This window comes from Ictidomys tridecemlineatus, chromosome 8 (assembly GCF_052094955.1).
Source record: "Ictidomys tridecemlineatus isolate mIctTri1 chromosome 8, mIctTri1.hap1, whole genome shotgun sequence".
NCBI classification, from domain to species: Eukaryota; Metazoa; Chordata; class Mammalia; order Rodentia; family Sciuridae; genus Ictidomys; species Ictidomys tridecemlineatus.
Genome location: NC_135484.1, coordinates 76409311 through 76430681, shown reverse-complemented (window position 1 = coordinate 76430681; position 21371 = coordinate 76409311). Strand labels below are relative to the sequence as shown.

General features: G+C 33.2%; 1 protein-coding gene across 8 annotated transcripts in view; it reads right to left on the bottom strand.

The window, feature by feature from the left end:
- The window catches only part of Ube3d (ubiquitin protein ligase E3D), a 144313-nt gene that overhangs the window by 105132 nt on the left and 17810 nt on the right, over nucleotides 1–21371 (bottom strand). For all 8 annotated transcript variants that reach the window (XR_013425022.1, XR_013425023.1, XM_078019685.1 and 5 more), the window contains 4 exons: nucleotides 15867–16035; nucleotides 10027–10096; nucleotides 3681–3750; nucleotides 1853–1961 (listed from right to left, as the gene is read on the bottom strand). Coding sequence is in view for 6 of the 8 variants with exons in the window: in XM_078019685.1 (XP_077875811.1) it covers nucleotides 1853–1961; nucleotides 3681–3750; nucleotides 10027–10096; nucleotides 15867–16035 (418 nt within the window). In the remaining 2 variants the exon portion in view is untranslated. The remainder of the gene's footprint in view (nucleotides 1–1852; nucleotides 1962–3680; nucleotides 3751–10026; nucleotides 10097–15866; nucleotides 16036–21371) is intronic.

Sequence of the window (21371 nt, the reverse complement as noted above, 5' to 3'; positions counted from 1 at the left end):
AGTGTTTGGGGATGCAGAGATATGTGATTCACTGAGATACTTTCAGGAGAACAGGAAAATATGAGGGCAAGACCTGCAAGGATGCAGAATGCAAGCTCAGCAGGAGTTGGGCTTCAGCCTGATCCCATGGGGAGATCCTGAGCTTGAATTATACCTACAAAATTGGCCCCACCTTGAGGCCAAGGCCTCAGCTTTTTGTGGCCCAGATTCAAATCACTGACAGGCTGACCAGGGCAGGAATGGGTATGGGGCAGTAAGAAAAGGAAACCTCCTCAGGAAGTCAACATCATTATCCGAGGCAAGTTTCTGGAAAAGGGAACATCTATGAACTATTGGCATCCAACACTGTCAGCAGCTGGGAATGGGTGTAGCAACCCAGTCAACCAGATCTGAGTGGGGCACCAAGAACATCCATTGTAAAAGAACAATAATAGTGCAATGTTTTACAAGGTGATTACCATCTGAGTTTATATCATACAAATCCAATGCTGTATTAGAGTAGAAAGATTCATTTCTAAAGAAGCACTAAAATGCATGTGCAAAGATTTTTTGTAGCATGTCTTTTATAATTGTACAATGGAACTCATTCATTAAAGAGTAAGACCTATATTTACACTAACAAAAAATAATCCTTAATGATCTATTGTTATGAGAAGAAAGCATGTTACAAAAGAATTCTGATCATGTCATACTGTTTCACTTTCATAAACAAAGTTGTATATGGATAGAAAAATATTAACGTTCACACATCAGACTATTAAGATAAATTACCTCTAGAAAGCACTATGTGATGGGGAGGAGAGGGGACAAATGGGGAAGTTAATATTTCTTTATGTTCTTCATGTTGTCTGAATGTGTTTCAAGAATGTATTATTTCCATAAAAAGGAAATTTTAAAAAATTTAAATATCTATTAGAAAAATTTTAAAGTTCCTACTCCTGATGTTCAACTTAAAAATCTTACAAGAAAGGAAAACTAGACCTGTGTTCAGACTTTGACTATGAAGTTACCATTACATTGTTATTTATGTATTTATGATTGAATATCAACTGAAGTTGGAAAATATATTAGCCTGCCACAGAAGTTCTCTGGAAATAGAGAAGCACAGAGTTCCCAAAAATGGATGGCCAGCAGCAAAATCATACATAACTCTACCCCAGGCCAAGGCATTCTTGTTCTACCTTAAGCACCTAGAACAGTGCCTTTCAAATATGAAGTGTTTCATGTATATTAACTGGTTGAATAAAACAGATGTACAGACAGAGGAGACTTGGTTCATGATGCTTTGGTTTTCAGATAAATGCCCCAGATTCATTTCGGCAAAGCATTATTTTTAATAGAGGTAGTGTAATATTAGACCCTTGTGGTATACGTAAGGGATGAGTCCTAACCACAGAGCCTTTTCTCCCAAACTTGCCACTTTCTCAAACATCAAGATGTCAGAGGTAATTAAAAAATAACAGAAGCAATAAAACATATTTTAAAGTTAAGAGTATCAAATAGCCCAGTAAGGGAAAAAAAGTATCAAATAGAAAGAAAAAGAAATACAGACAGAATGGTGTTATACTGACCATTAAAAACAGAGTGAAAACCCTTATTTTGTGTCTGAGCTACTTACGGGCAGTAATTAGGTTTTCTTTCCTTCTGTATCCCTAGAACCTAATACATGGAAGTACCCAATCATTTGTCATAAAGTTAAGGAAGGTTGACTTATGAATTAAGCTGATATTAAATATTCAATTCTTGATCACTTAACTTCTAGACCTATGAACTAAGAAAAAATAAAAACAAAAGAGAAATTTTCTGAGATCTTGGATTACTAGGCTACAAAATAACTGGAATGATTTCTTACCAAGATGTACACTTTACTATCCTGATCTTGAATAGTGAATCTAAAAGTGCTTCTAGCAGAGGAGAGTTCCACCAGACACTGGGCAATAACACTCTGGACAAACTGAGACCTGTTTGAACAGAAATCAATTATTATCCAAAGTACAGTGACTCTCATAATAACTCTAGTAAGATAAGCCAAAATTACATATAGGGTACCTAAAAGGAAGAAACATCAGCATCCCCGACTTTTCTATCCACTGCCCCTTCCCTCACAATCTGAGGTAATGTGGATTTTAGTGTATTTATGTTTGCTCCATTCTTCTTAAAATCTATTCTCCAATTAGTAATACAGTTGCCACCCCAAATTACCGATTCCTCTCTATTGAATAAAAAAATACCATGTTAGTGATAGTAGATATTCCATTGATGATATACACATTAAATAGTGGATAGCTAGGTTACAAAAGAATGTGAGAAATTTCCTTCCAAACATTGTATAAACTGCATTTTCTTTTTTCATTTAGATCTCCTTAAAGTGACAGCTCTATGGTTCAGAAAATATTTATAGAATGATAAAATACAAGTTTATGTTCAGGTTGCCATAATTTTTGGATATCATAGATATACTAAAGACTGTCTATGGTTAACTTTTGTTTGCAAACCAGAAAAGATTAAAAGAAAAGAAAAATTAATAGATTTAGAGGCTGAAGATCTTTTATTTTGAAACACAGAAATAATTTGAAATGGATCTATGTTTCAAATTTCAAATAGGTCAAATGAAAACCAGAAATAATTTTTCAAAAACCCATTGATGCCGGTGTGGTAGCACAGGCTTGTAATCTCAGCAATTGGGGGCTGAGACAGTAGTATTGTAAGTTCAAAGCCAACCTCAGCAATTTAGCAAGGCTCTAAGCAACTTAGTGAGACCCTGTCTCATAATAAAAAATAAAAAGGAGGGCTGGTGTTGTGGCTCAGCGGTAGAACACTCGCCTAGCACATGCAAGGCCCTGGGTTCGATCCTCAGCACCACATAAAAAAATAAATAAATAAAGATATTGTGTACAACTAAAAAAATAAAATACTAAAAAATAAATAAATAAATAAAAAGGATTTGCAGGTAAATGGATGGAGTCAAGAGAAGATAATGCTAAATGAAGTTAGGCAATCCCAAAAAATCAAATGCCGAATGTTTTCTGTGATATAAGGAGGCTGATTCATAGTGGGATAGGGAAGGGGAGCACGGGAGGAATAGAGGAACTCTAGATAAGGCAGAGGGGTTGGAGGGGAAGGGAGGGACCATAGGGTTATTAATGATGGTGGAATGTGATGATCATTATTATCCAAAGTACAGGTATGAAGACACGAGTTGGTATGAATATACTTTGTGTACTTTGTATGAAAAATAGTGCTCTATATGTGTAATAAGAATTGTAATGCATTCCACTGTCACATATAAATAAAAAAAATAAAAAAGGTTGGAGATTTCATTCTGTGATAAAGTACCCCTGAGTTCAATGTCCAGTACCTAAAATAAACAAATAAAAATCAAAAAAACAAGAAAAAGATTGATAATTATGTTATAAAATTCTGAATCTCTGGAACATAGAAAGAAGCACAAAAAACTTTCAGAATTAGAAGATTTATATGAACATATTTACATATACCATATAAGCAAAACATAAAGAAATAAAACCTCAAATTGTTTATATGTGTAGTTGGGCTCAAGTATTTCAAAACTTTCTCTAAGGTATTTCCCCTTTCCAAATAAAGAAAATTATTAATAAAAATGAATTCTTAATCAATTGTACTTACAAAATTACATAATAAATTTAATTTGCTGTTTGTACCTTGGTATGATAGGAAAACTTCTCTCAGATGGTTGAATAATTATCTCTGTCATATAAAACTTAGTGGTTTCTAGAAACAAAAAAAAAAAAGAAAGAAAGTTAAGAATCTTCCCAATATATTAATATTTTTATTGTGGGTGTGTTGGTCCCAAATTATGACATTCCAAACTAAATATTCAATTATAACCATTCAGTAAACATTTTTTACAAAATGATTTTGTATCAATAGAAAAAGCACTGATGACTAAAAGAAGATATTTCTGAGATCAAACAACACAGTGTCTGTTTAGAATGTCATGCTCAAATGTGAATCTGTAGCAGCAAAACAGTTCACACATACAAAAGGTTATAAAAATTAGTCACATCACAGTTTTAGCCCATTTCCATAAAAATTAGGCATTGGATTTCCTCATTTCTACTGAGTAGTCACAAATCTGAAAGGCAGTGAAAAAGACTTTTCAGTTGTAGAATCCAAAAGCCCATGCACAGATGCTATATATAATCCTGATAGCAGTATTTACTCAGAATGTCACTGACTTTATCCATGTACAGTTCTCACCAAAGCTGTTTATCTGATTACTTAGTTTATGTAAACAGTAGGCCAGATATTCAATAACCATTTTGGGTTACTTTAGAAAAATCCATTAAAAATGTTTTATTAACGAGGGACATCCAAATCAAAACAAGTATTTTTTAGCATCAAACTATTTTAAATGATAAGGTGTAGTACCAGATGGGCTTATAAGAAATGGATATGCTATCATAACTAAAGATGATAGATTTCTTAGAAGCAAAAGGCCTAAACTTTTGTATATATATTTGACACCATAATTAAATACTTAAGAATTATTTTAGCTGGGTGTGATGGCAAACACCTGTAATCTCAGCAATGGGGAGGCTGGAAGATCACAAGTTCAAGGGCAGCCTCAGCAATTTAGCAAGATCCTTAGCCACTTAGCACAACCTTGTCTCAAAAAAAAAAAAAAAAAAGAATAAAAAAATCTGGGGATGTAGCTCAGTGGTAAAGAAATATCAATAAAATATGTAAAAATTTATCTAAAGATGATCATAATAATATTAGAAAAATGCTGAAAACAAATTAAAATTTGTTTTAATTTGTCTAAAAGTTAAGGATGAATTAAATAATTGTATATTTGGCAACAGAATTACATGCATGTTTTAAATAGGCCAAATTAAATAATTAACAACTTTAATAAGTCAAATTATTCCTAGTAATTTTTTTAAGAAGTTCCAATTACTCAATATAACAAAAGGGCAAAAAAATTTAAAATGCTTTACTTATTATTATATATCTAAATGCCACAGTTACTATTGTTGTTGTTCTATACAGTTAATATTCATTTCATGTCATCCAAATACTAACTACTTTCTTACCAATCTTTCTTAAATTTATCTGGGGTCATTTTCTTCTACCTGCCTACAGGTAGAATTTTTCTTACCAAGAAGCCACTAGTGGTAAATTATCCCAGTTTTTGTCTTTCAGAAAACATATTTATCTTTGCCTTCTTTGTTGAAGGATACTTTCACTTGATATAAAGTCCTAGGGTTAACGGTTATTGCTTTGTGCACATTGACAATATCATTCCACTGTCTTCGAATTTCCCATTACTGGTGCCTGTTTGAAGGTTATCTGTCATTTTTCTTTGGTTGCTTTTAAGATTTTCTCTTGGCTTTTCATTCTCCAGTATTACTGGGATGTATCTAGGTATAGACTTCTTTTCATTTCTTACTTGGGCCTCCATGAATTGGAATTCATTGTGCCTCTTGAATCTGTAGATTGTTGTTTACTTTTACAAAATTCTCAACTGTTCAAATATTGCCTGTATTTCACTCTTTTCCTCTGTCTGGAGGGTAGACTTTCATCCATCTTCTGTCCATTAATTCTTTCCAAGTTGTACCTGCTTTGCTATTAAACCAGTCTCTGAATTTTTAATATCAATTATAATACAGCATGTTTTTAGAAATTCCATTGTGGCTCCTCTTCAAAGATACATACTGTTATTGTTTGCGTTTTCATTGTGCTATCTTTAAATATGTCTTTTACATTGTTAAATATACTAAGCAGTATTCTTTTATATTTTACTTATGATAATTCCAGTAAAAGCTTGTTTCCATTGTCTGATATATTTGTTAGTTCTTAACTGATAGAAGTCTAGCTAACTTGTGTCCATATTTATCTCTGGTTATATGTTGAACACTGTACTTGAAAAATTATTTGTGAGAATAACACTATTTTTCCAATGAAAGTGTTCCCTCCAGAGGTGATATGCATTTGATTTTGCCAGGTACCTGCTATTCTGTCAGAACACACTGAATTCAAGATTTGAAATTCCCTAAAAACCCCAGGAATTGATACCTATTTATAATTCTACAGGACTGTTCCCCTTCTAACTCACTTCACTGTGAGGGGATGGTCTTTAGAATCTCATGTTTTTGTAGAGACAATCACCCATTAAATTTCCCATCTTGTGTAGTCTTTCATTTCTGTCCTTCCTTCTCAAAGCAATCAAAACAAAAGTTCTAATTATAGAAAACAGGCAAACTGCAGAAAAATGTGACTTGAATTTTGTGTGTACCTCTTTTGAATCTGCTTTTGTGGTAATTTATCCTTATATTTTCCACTTCCCCTGCTCTTTTTTCCTTCTTGAGTATTCTAGTTACCATCTGGTACCTTTTGCTTCAGCCTGAAGAATTTCCTTTAAGATTTTTTTTTTTTTCTTAGAGCAGGTCTGTTTGTAACACATTATTACACATGTTTTATCCAGGCACATCTTTATTTTTTAAAGACACTTTTGCTGGATACAGTATGGTTGGTTGACAGTCTTCTTTTGATGGGAGGGGTACCAGGGATTGAACTCAGGGCACTTGGCCCCTAAGCCACATGCCAGACCTTTTTTTTAAAAAAAAAATATTGTATTAGGGACAGAGTTGCTTAGCACCTTGCCATTGTTGAGGCTGCCTTAGACGTCCACCTTAATTGTATCATAAAATCCCTATTTATGATGTTTTGTTTTGCTCCTGTCAAACTTTCAAGATTCTTTCTTCCTCATTAATTATCAGAAATTTCGCTGCTTGAGGTTCACCGAAATTCTTAGATCCCAGAGTTAATATTTTTCACCATAATTGCCAAGATCTAAGCCAGTTTTTTTCTGTAATTATTTTTCTGACCCTTTCTTTTTCTCCTTACCTTCTGAGAGTCCACTTATACACTTGTTGTAACACTTGATATTGTCCCTCAGATCTAAGGTCCTATTCAGAATTTTTCCTTTGGACTGGTTAATGAGTATTAATCTACAAGTTCAATAATTTTTTATCTTCTGTTGTCTCAAATCTATGGTTTAGATCATCTAATGAATTGTAGTTTCAGTTATTACACATTTCAATTTTAAAATTACCAATTTGCTTTTTCTTTGAAGTTTCCAACTTGTTGATATTTGTTATTTGTTCATTCAAGGACTTTTCTCTTTTAATTCCTTACCATATTTATATAGCTACTTCAACATATTATTCTGCTAAATACAACATTTGTATTTACTCAGCCTATGCAATCCTTTTTTGTTCCTTCAGTATGAATCATTCTTTCCTATTTCTTTGCATATATCATAATTTTTAGACAGAAGCAAGAAAATGTATGTAATATGTTGTAGCAGCTCTGAATTTTGTTTTGTTCTTCTGAGGATTGTTGGTTTAATGGTTTGGTGGTCAATTAACTGGCTTGAACTTACTGTGAAATATGTTCCCCCTGCCCCACAGTTTGTAGCTGCTAATGTCACTGCTAAGTTTTATTTTGTTTAGTCTGGCTCTCTAGAGTATCCACTGCCACTAAGGTGTCTCAGAAAAAAAGTGCTTTCTGTTGCTCAGGTTGTTTGTGGATTAAGGAATGCAATCAAAGGCACAGCAAATTCACAGGTCTAAGTTTTCAATTCTTATTGAAAATACATGCAATAAATACTTCCTGGCATCTATTGTATGCAGAGTTCAGTAGTCAGCCAGGCTTGTATGAAGAAGTTATTGTATTGGCCCTTCTATCACCCTTGATTTCAAAATATCCCCCCCTTAAATTTCTACTTTCTCTGTCACCTACTCTGAATTGAACTCAACACCTGTAAACAATACATTTGTAGGATTTCTCTGCCCAAGTTCCGGAGGCAAGAGACAGCAAGGCCTACTCTGTGGACAAAAAGATCACAAACTTGCCATTCTTTCCCAATGCAGTAGTATTTTTTCATGACTAAACACTTCTCAAATTGTTGTTTCACTTCGTTCATTTTCCAGTGCCATAATATTGATATTTAATAATTTGTTTAACTTGTTCAGTTTGTGCTTGCTTTTTGTGGTATAGATTTGTCCAACCTCTTACCACCACCATTTTGGGAAGTGTAATTCTATTGATTTTGAGTTGACGTGGATGTAGTTCTATTAAACCACCCCATATACACATACTCATATATTCTGATATTCTGATATACTTATGAATTACATCATAATGTATGGTTAAATGAATATCCAGTATTTACATTATTATGACCAAAAATGATATCCTGGCAAGTTTTCCTTTCTTGTTCTACCTTGTGTTTTTATTGTAGTAAATAATTGCTTCTTTTTTTCATTTGTTTAGTTTTCCAAGCAAGTTTAGGTAATTCTTCCCATATAATGAAATGGCTTGTCTCAATAATATCAACATTACTTTGTTACATGTGGAAAATTTTATTTATGATGGGAGATGGGAAAAGTCTTTATTACAATCCCCTCTCTCTCCTCACTTCAATCAGGCTGTTTTTCTGTGGTATAATTATACATCTCAAGGCATTTCTTACCTTGTTCCTCTATATTGGATAGCCTATTTTCCCAAACTCATATCATCCCTTTTTAGGTTGAATCCCTCATTTTTTTCCCCCGTAGGAATGATAGATTTCCAAGGAAAATATACCTTTTAAGTCTGTTTTGAAACCTTATTATCTCCAAAATAGATAATAAAATAAAATAAATAAATAAAATAAAATAATAAAATAACAAAGATAATAAATAAATAATCTTCACATCTGACTGATGATTTGATTTTGTAGAAAATTCCAGGTGAACTTTTTCACCCTCAAATTAGGAAGACATTGCTTGATTGTCTTCTAGCTTTCAGCTCTACTTTTAAAAATTTCCATGCTTTTCTAATTCCTAATGCATTATACACTAACTGCTTTTCCCCTTCTGGAAACTTCATCCTTATTGTTGTAAAGTTTCTCAGTGATAGTATTTCCCTTTTCTCCCTCCACTACTAGGGCACTCCATGATCCTTGTAGTTGAGGAACTGCCAAGCATGCTCCTAAATAATTTGCTTCTATGTCCTATTTATATTATTAACATTTCCTCTCCATTTCTCTTCGTCTTTGTAGATATACATCCTTGTATTCCTAAACTGTCGTTCTAACTGGACCTCCTCGGGGAGGAAAGAAAAGAATTTAAAAATCAATTCATCTTATTGAAAAACCTTAAATTGGAAACCTTAAGTTTTCTAAGGAGTTTCTTGTGAGGCTTGTTTTCATTCTCCAAAAAAACTTTGAGGATAGCATCCTTTTCTACTCACTTTGAATAAGTAATTACTTAAAAGACTCTGATGATTTAAACAAACAAAATATACCACCATCTGCTTTCCTTTAAGTACAATAGCTTCACTTACATTATATCTCCTAACTAATTATATTAAAAGTGATTATTCCTCACCTGCAAAGTTAACACAGCATGCTATAGCTCTCTAGACATTTTAAAACATATCTTTAAACAGCATTTTAATTATCAGGATTTTCATTATTATATTTAAAGTAGTATAACATAGAGTTTACATAAAATATAATTAACACCATTGGGAAAAAAGAATAAGGAACAAAGTATAAAACTCAGAATGTGGTTTCTTCAATTTCAATATGTCCTCTCCCACCTCCAGCCCCAAAATACAGCCTTGAGGCAGATGGCAGCCAAGAAAAGTAACTTCTCCAACTCTTCTAACTGTCAGGTTGTACTGAGGAGAGGGATCCAATTTCTTTAAGATAGATCCAAGTACAAACTTTGTACTATTGCTTTATACTATAAAGAAGATAAGAAACATTGAAAATGACCCAACTTCTCAATGCTTAAAAGTCAATACAATATGCACATAAAATATACAAACTTCTGTACATATTGGATGATATGTTAATTGTTTTCTATTTTAAAAAGCACCAATTCTATAAAATATATTATTATCCACATATTTCTATGTATTTTTTATAAAATCTCCTTCTGGCTTTTAAAAAAGAAGGTAATCATTTTGGCTTCTTGTTTATGAAATTCTTACCTGATGACATGATCTCTCCCAACATTACCTTGCAACGCTTACAAATTACTTTGGTATTTGCTTTTGGTTCCTGTAGAACAGAAAAATGTCATTTAAATGTCATTCAGCTTTCCTTAAAAGGAATATATAATTTTAACATAGTCCCCAGAGTATACATTGAACTTTACATTTTATTCTGCCCTCTACTAAATACTGGGAATGCATTTAGCTTGTGTGCATAATTCACATGCACAGAGATAATTTCCTTTTTCTGCCTTAAGATAGAATGCACACATTGGCTTATTCAAACCTAGCCACTTCTTGATAATCCAAATGTTGCCAATAATCTGAACAAGAAGCACTTTACATTTCTAAAAACTATTTCCAAATAGCCATAATTTGAAATGGGCAGATGGTGGGCAACAAAGGCAGAGAGAGTTAATGACTTGCCCCCACTCATGTGTATAGAATACAGAAGAATCAGAATTTGAACTCATATTGTTTTGACTCCTAATGAATGTAATTTATGTGTAAGTAACCTATAACTCATAGCCTCCCATAATTCAGAAGTTAAAATTATCTAACTTGTTCATACAATTCTATTTTTTTTCCATTTAAGATATGCACTATAACCAGAAGGATGAATAGTGTCATTGAGACAAATTCCTGGAGTATTCTTAGATTTCAAAACGTCTTAGACTTCAAAAATTCAAATTCATTATGTAGGATACATATTAATTAGCTTGCATTCACCAAATTTGTAAACAAAGAATGCTCCTTTTCAAATACATAGTAACAGCTCTGTTAAAGCCATACAACATCCCTCCCACCCAGATATACTGCAACATGGCACACATCTTGAAGAAATGGTCAAGAAAAAAGAACTCTGCAACTCTGGACATAAGGTCATCTCTTCTGGAAAACTGCAGAACAGTGTAGGGTGAAGTGAGAAGGGCAGTGACTCTCTGATATGGAATAATATATGTATTGATTAATGGAATAAGTTAGTGAATCAGTATAAATTTGAATACAAGTAATTTTCCTTGGTATAAATGAATATTTCCTGACAAGTTGCATAAGATGCACATTTAAATTTAGTTCCATAGACAAGCTGCTAGTAACTGAGAGAGCTTATGCTTGAATCCAGATAATAAAGCTTATGCTTTTAAGCACTATGCTCAGTGTTTTCCAAACTACAGGTCATATGTCATTAGTGGGAATCAATTCATGGAATTAATTCCATGGGTTATAGCTTGTCTTTAAAAATACTGAATAGAAAGTATGACTGCTTCAAACATCAGGTAGGTATTACTTCAAGAAATTTTTACTCACAGTGTGTTTATATAGTGTACACATGCATGTGTGTGTGTGTGTATGTGTGTGTGCATGAATGTATATATGATCAGACATTGATGTAAAAATATATCTCTTACTTTAGTTAAAAGCCAAATAGTCGAAAGCAATTGTACAACTTATACTGGGGTCCATATGTCTGACTCACTCTTTTACCCAGCCTCAAATCCATGTTATAGTGAAAATCCATAAATACCCCCCAACTCTTTTCCATACCAATTATTCCTGAGATGAATCCTTTCATATGCTGAAGAAATCTACAATAATACAAAAAAAATATCCTATTTTTCCCCGGTCTAGCCACAGGATTTGCACAGATTCTCCAGTCTTTCTCTAAAAGTCTCTGCTGAGGAAACAAGCAAATATGAACTCTTTAAATCAGCTCACACCTAGCTCAAACATTTATCAAGGTACACCAGGTGGGGCCGAGGGACAGTACCATCCCTAGCCAGGGCACTGATAACCTTGCATCCAGCACATTGCACATAGCAGAAGCAGAGTCTGGCCAAGATGAGTGATAGGATAGTGTCATTGAGACAAATTCTGTCCTGAGGAACAGACAGAAACAAAGGAAGGTACCAGTTTGCTCAGTTCCAGGAAGAGAGCCCTGATAGCCAGTATGCTCAATTGTAAAGGCAGACCTTCTGGTAGTTTCATGCTTTTTACAATAAGATCTATCTATACAAAGAGGTGCTGAAAATAATTTTTAAAGGATGTTATTTTGTACAAGTGGAATTTGACCATGTTCATTAAATCTTATCAAAAAAAAAAATAAGCGTTTTACTAAAACCTAATATCAGGTATTGGTACAGCAAAGTTTGTGAAGAAAGAATTTTTCTATTCAAAGCAGAAAACTGTCAGGTGCTTTATTATGCAGTTCATCTATAACTGTTTTCACATAATATTTCCCATTGTCTTTCAAGTAAGCAGGCAAAGTGTTTTATTCTTTGTGTGCTTGTTTTTAAAATAAGATTCTACCCTTATCAGACATGGGTGATCAGAATCTTAAAATCTGATCAACAACTAACTGGGTATGGTGTCGAATGCCTGAAATCCTTATAATCCCAGTGATTTGGAAGGCTGAAGCAGGACAATTGCAAGTCTGAGGCCAGCCTTCATAATTTAGCAAGATCCTATATCTCAAAATAAAATAAAAAGGGCTGGGGGTGTGGCTCAGTAGTAGAGAGCCTCTATGTTTAATATATAGTACCACACATAAGCAAAAAAAAAAAATCTGATCAATAACAAGCAAATTAGCTCAAACAACCAAATTAATGGATCTTCATTCAAATAAACCTATAGTAAAAGATGTTTTTGCAGAGAACAGGGTATTAGGGATTTAATTCAGGGGCACTTGACCACTGAGCCACATCTCCAGGCCTATTTTGTATTTAATTTAGAGACAAGGTCTCACTGAGCTGCTCAGCGCATTGGTGTTGCCAAGTATGGCTTTGAATTTGAGATCCTCCTGCCTCAGCCTCCCGAGCTGCTAGGATTATAGGCATATGCTACCATGCCCAGCATAAAAGATACTCTTAAGGCAATTAAGAAATTTTGTCAGGGCCTGATATTCTATCATTTATTAATATCAGGTGTGATAATGACAGTATGATTTATGAAAAAAATCTATATTTTTAGACATACATTCAGAAACAGGGATGAGACCACATAATACTGGAGTTTGCTTTAAAAACACTTTAGCAAAACAAAAAAAAACCCACTTTTTAAATAAAGACAATTGACATATTGAAGGTGATAATATTATTCTTTTTATCCTTGTGAATGTTTACAAACTTCACCAACATATTTTTCTAAGAAAACAAAAGATTCACTTATGAATTTAATAAAACAAATTACCAAAACCAATAAATTATTATTCAGTACCCCAAAAATGAATAAAAAGATAAAGTTGTTGGTTATACTTACAAGTAATAGTATAATCAAAGTTCAATGTTGCTTTTCTTTTTTTTTTATTAAACAGAATGAAGTTATAAGTCTAGCTATACTTTTATCTTTTCTTTTCTTTTTTTTTTTTTTTCTTGAGATGGCCTCTTACTATGTTGCCCAGTCTGGCCTTGAACTCTTGAACTCCTGGACTTAAGTGATCCTCTTGCTTCAGCCTCCCTTATGGCTGGGACTACAGATGTGAGTGAGCTACCATATACTGGCTATACTGGCTTATATTTTCAAAGTTTTAAATAATATGAATTTTATAAAAGGTGGAGATGCCATCTTTGTCCTCCTCTTCCAATAGACAAAACTGATAGTATGTTGGTACATGGGAAAAATAGTATAAGAGATGACAACCAAACTGCAGGAATAGGGGAATCTTCAGCAGAAATTGTTTGAAAATAAGAAGCACATCCTGCCACACCAGTGGAGGCACATATAAGATTCTGTAAACTCCAAGAGGGTGCTGAAGGAACAAAATAATGTTGGGCTCTTTGTGCTGTTTTTAAAATCAGATCTTTTAAATTAAGATTTTCTAGTATGTTAATTTTGTTTAAAGAGAATCTCTGCTTTGTAATGCATTTTTCTTGATCTACGCTTCAAGGAAATAATAAAGCAAGTTGAGTAATAAAACAGCCTAACAGTATGGGAACTCTACAGAGCAAACCTCAAAGAAAGACATTGTTTGGGAACTAATTAAATCAATATATCTGAGAGATGGCAGTGCTGCTCAGAGAGGTGGATTAGCCTCCTATCCTCGTTTTTATTTTCCTTTGTGTTGTTTCAATTTCTAAGGACCCTTGATATTGTCTCGCCAAAAAAAAAAAAAAAAAAAATGTTTCCCAAGAGATACCATTAGGATGCTGTATCACCATGTGACATTTCAAACCCCTGCTAGATGGCTAGACTGGGTGATATAAGAAATAGGTTTTCAATAGCACAGAGCAGCCTTGTTCCCAGAGGAGCCTTGAGATCACTGTTTAAGCAGTCTCTCTAAATTTATGTTACTATTTTGGTCACAGGCACACTCTTTCAACTGCTACAATATGCAATTAAAGAGAAACTTCCATCCAGACCAACTTGAAAACAATCTTGTCAACTGCAGCTTGTCATGATAGTAATTTCCCATACTGTCCTTGATAACAAAACCTGTAGTGTCTAAATATGAAGAATCTTCTTTCAATTTATAAGATAGCTGTTTACAATGAAGAGAAATACTTGTAAGTGGCATCACATAACTGACGAGAATGTAAATGTGAAGAACATATCTCAGCACAGAATAAAGAATATCTAAAAAGGGAAACATGCCTTCTCTTATTCAATCTTTCTCCACTCTTTTAACATTCACCCCTTCTAAATATTTTTAAGATGTAGAGTTTATTCATAAAAATGAAAAACATTTAAAATAAGTAAGTATATTTAGAGTAAAACATAAATTTAATAGAATCATCTTAAATGTAAGTATAACATTCATATTAGCTTCTTACCATTTATCTTTTAAAAATACAGAATGCTAAAGTGCTTCAATTTAAAGCAAACCATATTTACATAAAGAGATTTCTTTTTGTGGTGAGACATGAGGCATTTAATTACTTATAACTAACAACAACTTAATCTGGATATTTGACAAATTTCCTTCAAAATAGTTCTATAAACTAATTTATAATGTGAGAGTTGTTGTCTGAGTGTTATATGTTTCCTGTAGCAGGTCAGTTCTGATTACAAAAATTAAATGAGGCAGTGAAATTTAAAATACAATGTGTTTGTTCTTACTAGTAATCAGGTGTTGAAATGAAGATTCTCTACCAATAATTTTCTTTACTTTTTAATCATATCTGTATTGACTGGCTATTGCGGAATGATTCCTCACAAGGGCCAAGTCAATGCTACTGATTTTCTTTTAAAATAAAGTAAACCACTCATTTTCTGCAATGAGAGGAAACTGTCTTCTTCCTAATGCAAATTATTTAGCAAGGGCCATTCTGACGTCATGCTGTTAAGCACCAACTTAACTACTACAGCATAAGCCTGATTTCCATTCCCCAGCTCTTTCATTTTCCTCTTTCCTTGATGGAATCTGCTTTTATAACATCAGCAGAAGTCTAGACTATGGGCAGACTCAGTAAAATCCCTGAATCTAATTGTATAGTACATATCCTGGTATACTTCTAATTTAAATCAGACTATTGAGATTAAAATGCACATAGATTATGAAATGTTATCCAAAACAAGAAAATAAGGCATTTGGTTTATAAAATGGTAATATTCCTAAATCTGCGTGAAGAAGCTCTCTTCTCCAGCTCCTCCAGCCCATGTGTGTGCTTTTGCATAAGACTCTTCTTAAATCAATAGAGCAGAGCTAGAGGACAGAAGCAGATGAAAATAATAGATTTGAGCCTTTAGAACGGTTTCTTTAACACGCTTTGAATTAAGAGAAGATTGGGGAAATGGGTATCTAAGCAAATCTCTAAGTTAGCATGACTGTGAAAAGATATTTTACCAATTTAAAATGATTACAGAAAAAAGCACATCTCAACTAGGAATGGTTCAGGTCTTACCTGCCACAAATCATTTCTTATATTCACCAAGAAGAAAGAGTCTCCAATAAAACAGTCATTCTCTCTTGGATGAAGTGGCTTATTAGCAAAGGGGTCAGGATGACAACACCACTCTCCAACGAGAGCTCCCCAGTTCTCACTCGGCAGTGGGAGAATCCTGAGAAGCTTCCTGGTGGAAAGAGGGAAAACAATTTTTCACAGCACAAAATGGAACTAACATTTTCTTAATTAAATCAGCATGAAAGATGAAAGAAACTCATTAGCCACATGCTTGCAATGTCAATTTCCCCCCAATTATAAAAGTAATATATACTCACTCTAGGATGATTTTGAAAATGCAAAGAGGTATAAAGAAAACAAAATTCATCCTTTTCTCACTACCCAAAGATAAGTACCTACTTTTTAACATGATGTGTATTTCTTTACCACCCTTTCAAGAGATACATTTGTGTATATATATATATATATATATATATATATATATATATATATATATATATATACACACACACACACATGTTGTCTGGGATCAGAGAATACATACAAACTGTATCTTGCTTTTGTTTTATTTAGTTATACTGTGATTCATAATGATTATAATATTCTATTCTATAGGTTTGTCAAAACTTTATAGATCATTCCCTTGCTGTTGGATATGCAAGATTTGAGTTCTTTATTATCAATAACCCTGTGATGAATACTCTTGTTAGAAAATTTATGTACATGTCTGATTATTCCTTGGGGATAAAAAATCTTATCAGTGGAAGACTACAAGCACAAATGATATGCGTATTTTTAAACCTAATACCCATTTGTTGACTTCCTTTTCAGAAAGTTTGTACCAATTTATAATCCTTTCACCTACCCTCTTCTTATTTGAATCATTTCTTTTCTGTCTTTGCACAAGTAAAAATATTTTCAATACTGCTTTATTGACAACTCTTAAATTACTGGTGAGACTGAACTAGTTTTTATATTGACTGGCCACAGTGTTTCTCCTGTGAATTGCAATCAGAGTACTTTCCAATTGAAGCAATAGTATGTTCTTATTGATTTTTAAAATATATTCTACTATTTTATTATCCCTTTGTCTATCATTTGTTAGAAATATCTTTTCAGTATTACTGTCTTTTAATTTGGTTTTTATGTCTTAAGTTTTAAATCACCTTTCTTCTGTGATTTCTTCTATTACTCTAATAAACTTTCTTCTGAAATAATTTTAGATTAATAAAAAAAATTACAAAGATGGTACAGATACTTCCCATATATACTGTACCTGTCTTTCTCTAATGTCAATATTTTATATAACCATGATAGATATGTCAGAATTACAGGCTTTAATCTGGATTACACCAGTTTTTCCACCTAATCTGTGACAGTTTCTCAATCTTTATTTTTCAAGATCTTGATATATTTCAGTAGTACTTGTCAGGTATTCTATAAAATATCTTTCCATGTGAATTTGCTTGATCTTGTCTTATGATTACAGTGGAATTATAGGTTTGTAGAAAGAATTCCACAAAGGTGAGGTATCCTTCTCATTATATTATATCATAGGGTATATTATATCAACATGACTTTCATTGATGATATTAATCTTAATCATCTGGTTCAAGGGTTATCTGCAGTTTCTTCCCCTAGTAAAACATTAGTAAATTAATGTATATTTAGAAGTTTCAAGTTAAAATATTTGAGCTGTGATTGTGTATTTGCAATTTAAATTAAATTTATATATATGTGTATATATATATATATGTATATATATATATTTTTTTTTAATAATTCCCTTATGTTAACCTTCTCTTTTGTCTCCCAATCAACTGTAAGTATCACAAAAGGGCAATTCAGCTTAAAAGAGGGAAGACATTTCACTTATAATTTTAGAGGACAGAGGCAAAAACAAGAAAGGCTGATTTTAGTTTAAAGTAAGGAAGAACTTTCCCTTTCAAATTAGGATATGCTGTACCATTGGCATCCTTCAAGCTGCTGGGCATATGGAGGATATTGAGAAGTGATTCTTTCAACATGCATTTCCTTGAGTCTACTGTGAATCAGTCATTCAAATACATACAGCCCTTTTTCTTAAAGTACTCACATTCCAATAGGAAATATAGACCTATAAGCAAATAACAAAGCCACATGCAAAATGTGCTTATAACAGAGTAATGGGACTCCAAACTCTTGGGGGTGGGGAGGGGTTGTATAGATTACTTTGAAAATTTGATGAAAGCATTAGCCCCTTTCCTCAAACATACATTTTCACATGTACATATAACCCGCATTTGATGTAGAGCATTCAGGATACCCAAAACCAATCCTTGAATTCAGGGCAATTTGCACAAAGTGCTAGGAAAGTAGACTTATATGAGCTTTAGAAAAGAAATAACATCTGAGCTGGACTTTAAAGGATATATAGAAGTTCTACAGACAGTGGAAGAAATATACAGCATCATGGAAGAAAAGATAATGAAGGCAGACACTGCATCTTTTTACATTACCACTATATTCTTACCGCCCAAAACATTTCCTTAAATATTTGTTGATGGAATGAACTAGCATATTTTGATAATTATAATGTGTGAGACCTCTGGCTGGGTCTACTGCATACTGGGATGAAAGGGTTAACAAACTCTTCCCTTTGCTGCTTGAGAATCTGATCTTTGGTTTAACCACCTAGTTCTGTTACCCTGGAAACCAGGTAAGATCCTAGGCATCAAATATATTGCTAGGCAACACAGCTTACAGTAAAAATGATCCTTGATTGGTAAATTGCATCTGGACTGGTAAGAATTTGTGAAAGTGCTATGAAGATCTAATAAGAACGCCATGCTTTGAGCTTCCCTGAATGCATTCTCTTGTGGAACCCTAGAAACTAGCCAAAGAGTTCTTATAACAGACTTTGTCTGCCAGGGCAGCAACTGCACTTGCCTGATGTGATCATGTGATTTGTACCTAAAACTGTGTCTTGTAGGCAGGCAAGAGTCCTCAGATTCTTGTATGTGAGCTGTCACTTGTATGAACTGCTGTATGGCCCTTGCTGAGAAGTTTTCTTGATACTGCCCTGTTGGCAAACTGGGAAAAAAATGTGTCCTGTGGTAGTTTTGTTAGTCTGAATGTTTACACACAGCACTGTACATTTAATGCTCACGATTTTGTGACAGAAGAATTACCATTCCCTTACAGGGAATAACAGTGAGGCTCAGATTGTTACATAATCTTCACAAGTTCACAGAATCAGCGGTGATGACTGATGCCAGGATCTTAACCCAGGTCTTCCTGGCTCCAAAATTAAACTTTTTCCCTTAGAATATATTCCCTCTGCTAGCAATGCAGAATAGCAATAGAGGAAACTGGGGAGGTGGGATGGTGGTGGACTATTTGAGGAGCCATATACCATGCCAATGGGTAGAACTCCGTATTATAGACACATGGGAAGCAGTATAGTATTTTGGGAAGGGAAGTGACAGGTCAGAGTGTGATTTTTGCTAAGAAGCAAGAAGGCAAATAACTTTCCTGTTAAGAGTAAAGGCTTGAATAGGATCCTGGATCTTCTCCATCATTAAAACTCTCTGGGGCTGGGGCTAGGGCTTAGTGATAGAGTGCTCACTTTGCAACTGTGAGGCCCTGGGTTTAATACTCAGCACCACATAAAAATAAATTAATTAAAGGTATTGTGTCCAACTACAACTAAAATAATAATAATAATAATGAAAACCTCTCTGTCTCCTGACATTCTTCTTGTAGGGCCAATAAACAGACCTTCAAAAATTCCATATGTGATCAAAGAAATGAAAATGCTTTTATATATATAAAAAAAGAAAATGCTTTTATAGAGATTTGGGAGACTCAATTCACATTAACAGAAAGTATGGGATTTCAAACTTAATTTAACCCCATATCACACTGAATAAAAGTCATAATGCTTCCTTTAACCATCTACATAAGACATTGGGAGCAAGAAAGTGCCTAATTTCCAAGTCATTGCAATGATAAAAGAATCTTTATAACAGAAAGAAATTTTTCTGATGTTTTGAAAAAAAACATAAAACTTTAAAGAACAAAAGGTGTATTTTAATCACAACTCTACTGAAAGTATATCTATCCAAAACCCTGAAAAATGTACTTTGATATGATCTACTTCCCGAGAGAACCTTCAAAATAAAATAGATACCATTTTTTTTTCAAGGTAGTTTAGGTAAAAAAAAAAACATCTGCAGCTAAGAAAAAAGTGAAATGATTTCTTAATTTTTTTCTGAGCTTAAGAGCTTATGATGAACAACATATGTTCATAATAAAATAAAATTTGCTAGTTATTTTAATGCATCGTTGGCATAACCTTTTAGAAAATAACTTATGCAATTTTAATAAATTCTACTAATTAATGATGTTTTACTTGATACTTAAGCATATATATATATGTGTGTATATACACACATATATATATGTATATATATATATGTATACATAAAATCAGTCATTAGTTAGTGATCATAACAATAGTAGTAACAGGGCTTTTATAGATGGATTAAAACAAAGTGAATATTAAGAGTCTTAAGAATAACATCAAGACTGGTTTGTGGCTCATTGGTAGAGTGCTTGTCTAGCACCTGGGTTCAATTCTCAGCACCACATACAAATAAGTGAATAAAATAAAGGTCCATCAACAACTAAAAATATATATAAAATTTTAAAAAATAACATTAAACATCTAAACATCTAAAACTCAAAATATGACTATTGGAATTTATACAAATTCAGGTGACATTCTCCAACTAGTAGGCCATGAATCCTCTAAAACTAGCTTTACATTTTAACACTATTATTATATAGTATGATTAGATTTTAAAAGTATAGTAATTTTATTCCAAAAGTTTATACAATGTTGCCAAAATCCAGTTTGGCCTCTGCCTTTTTTTTTTTTTTTTTTTTTTTTTTTTAGTGCAGGAGATTGAACCCAGGGGCTTCTGTGCTAAGCATATGCTTTGTCACTAAGCTACACCCCCAGTTCTGCACTTTTTAATTGCTTTGTTTTCATTCACTAAAAAAGTAACTTCACTCACAGAAGTAGTTATTTTCAGGCTACAATTATAGTTGGTGTGCCAAGAGGACCAACCAAGCAGTTTGAAAATCAATCATCTCCTGCTTCCATAAAGCTCATTCTGCTGGTCTCCCAAAGTTTCAATGCCCTCGTGAATGTTGGACTGAAACCCAGTGTGCAGGTACAGGTGGAAAGGTTGTACTATTCCAGAGACCTCAGGAGAATACTCCTTTCAAAATAGTCTGACAATCAAAAGGGCTGGGTCTGAAAATCTGTTGTGTTAACTAATGTCATTCAAGTCTGACATGAATTTATTTCTAAAAACCATAACAATTCAAACACAATGACCACTTCATTGTTTCTTAGACTATTCACAAAGTAATTTTATTATTATTGATTGATATTGTGAACTGTTTAGTTTTAACAAGAGAAAAATAAAAATTTTTCTATAAAATTTGTCTAATTGT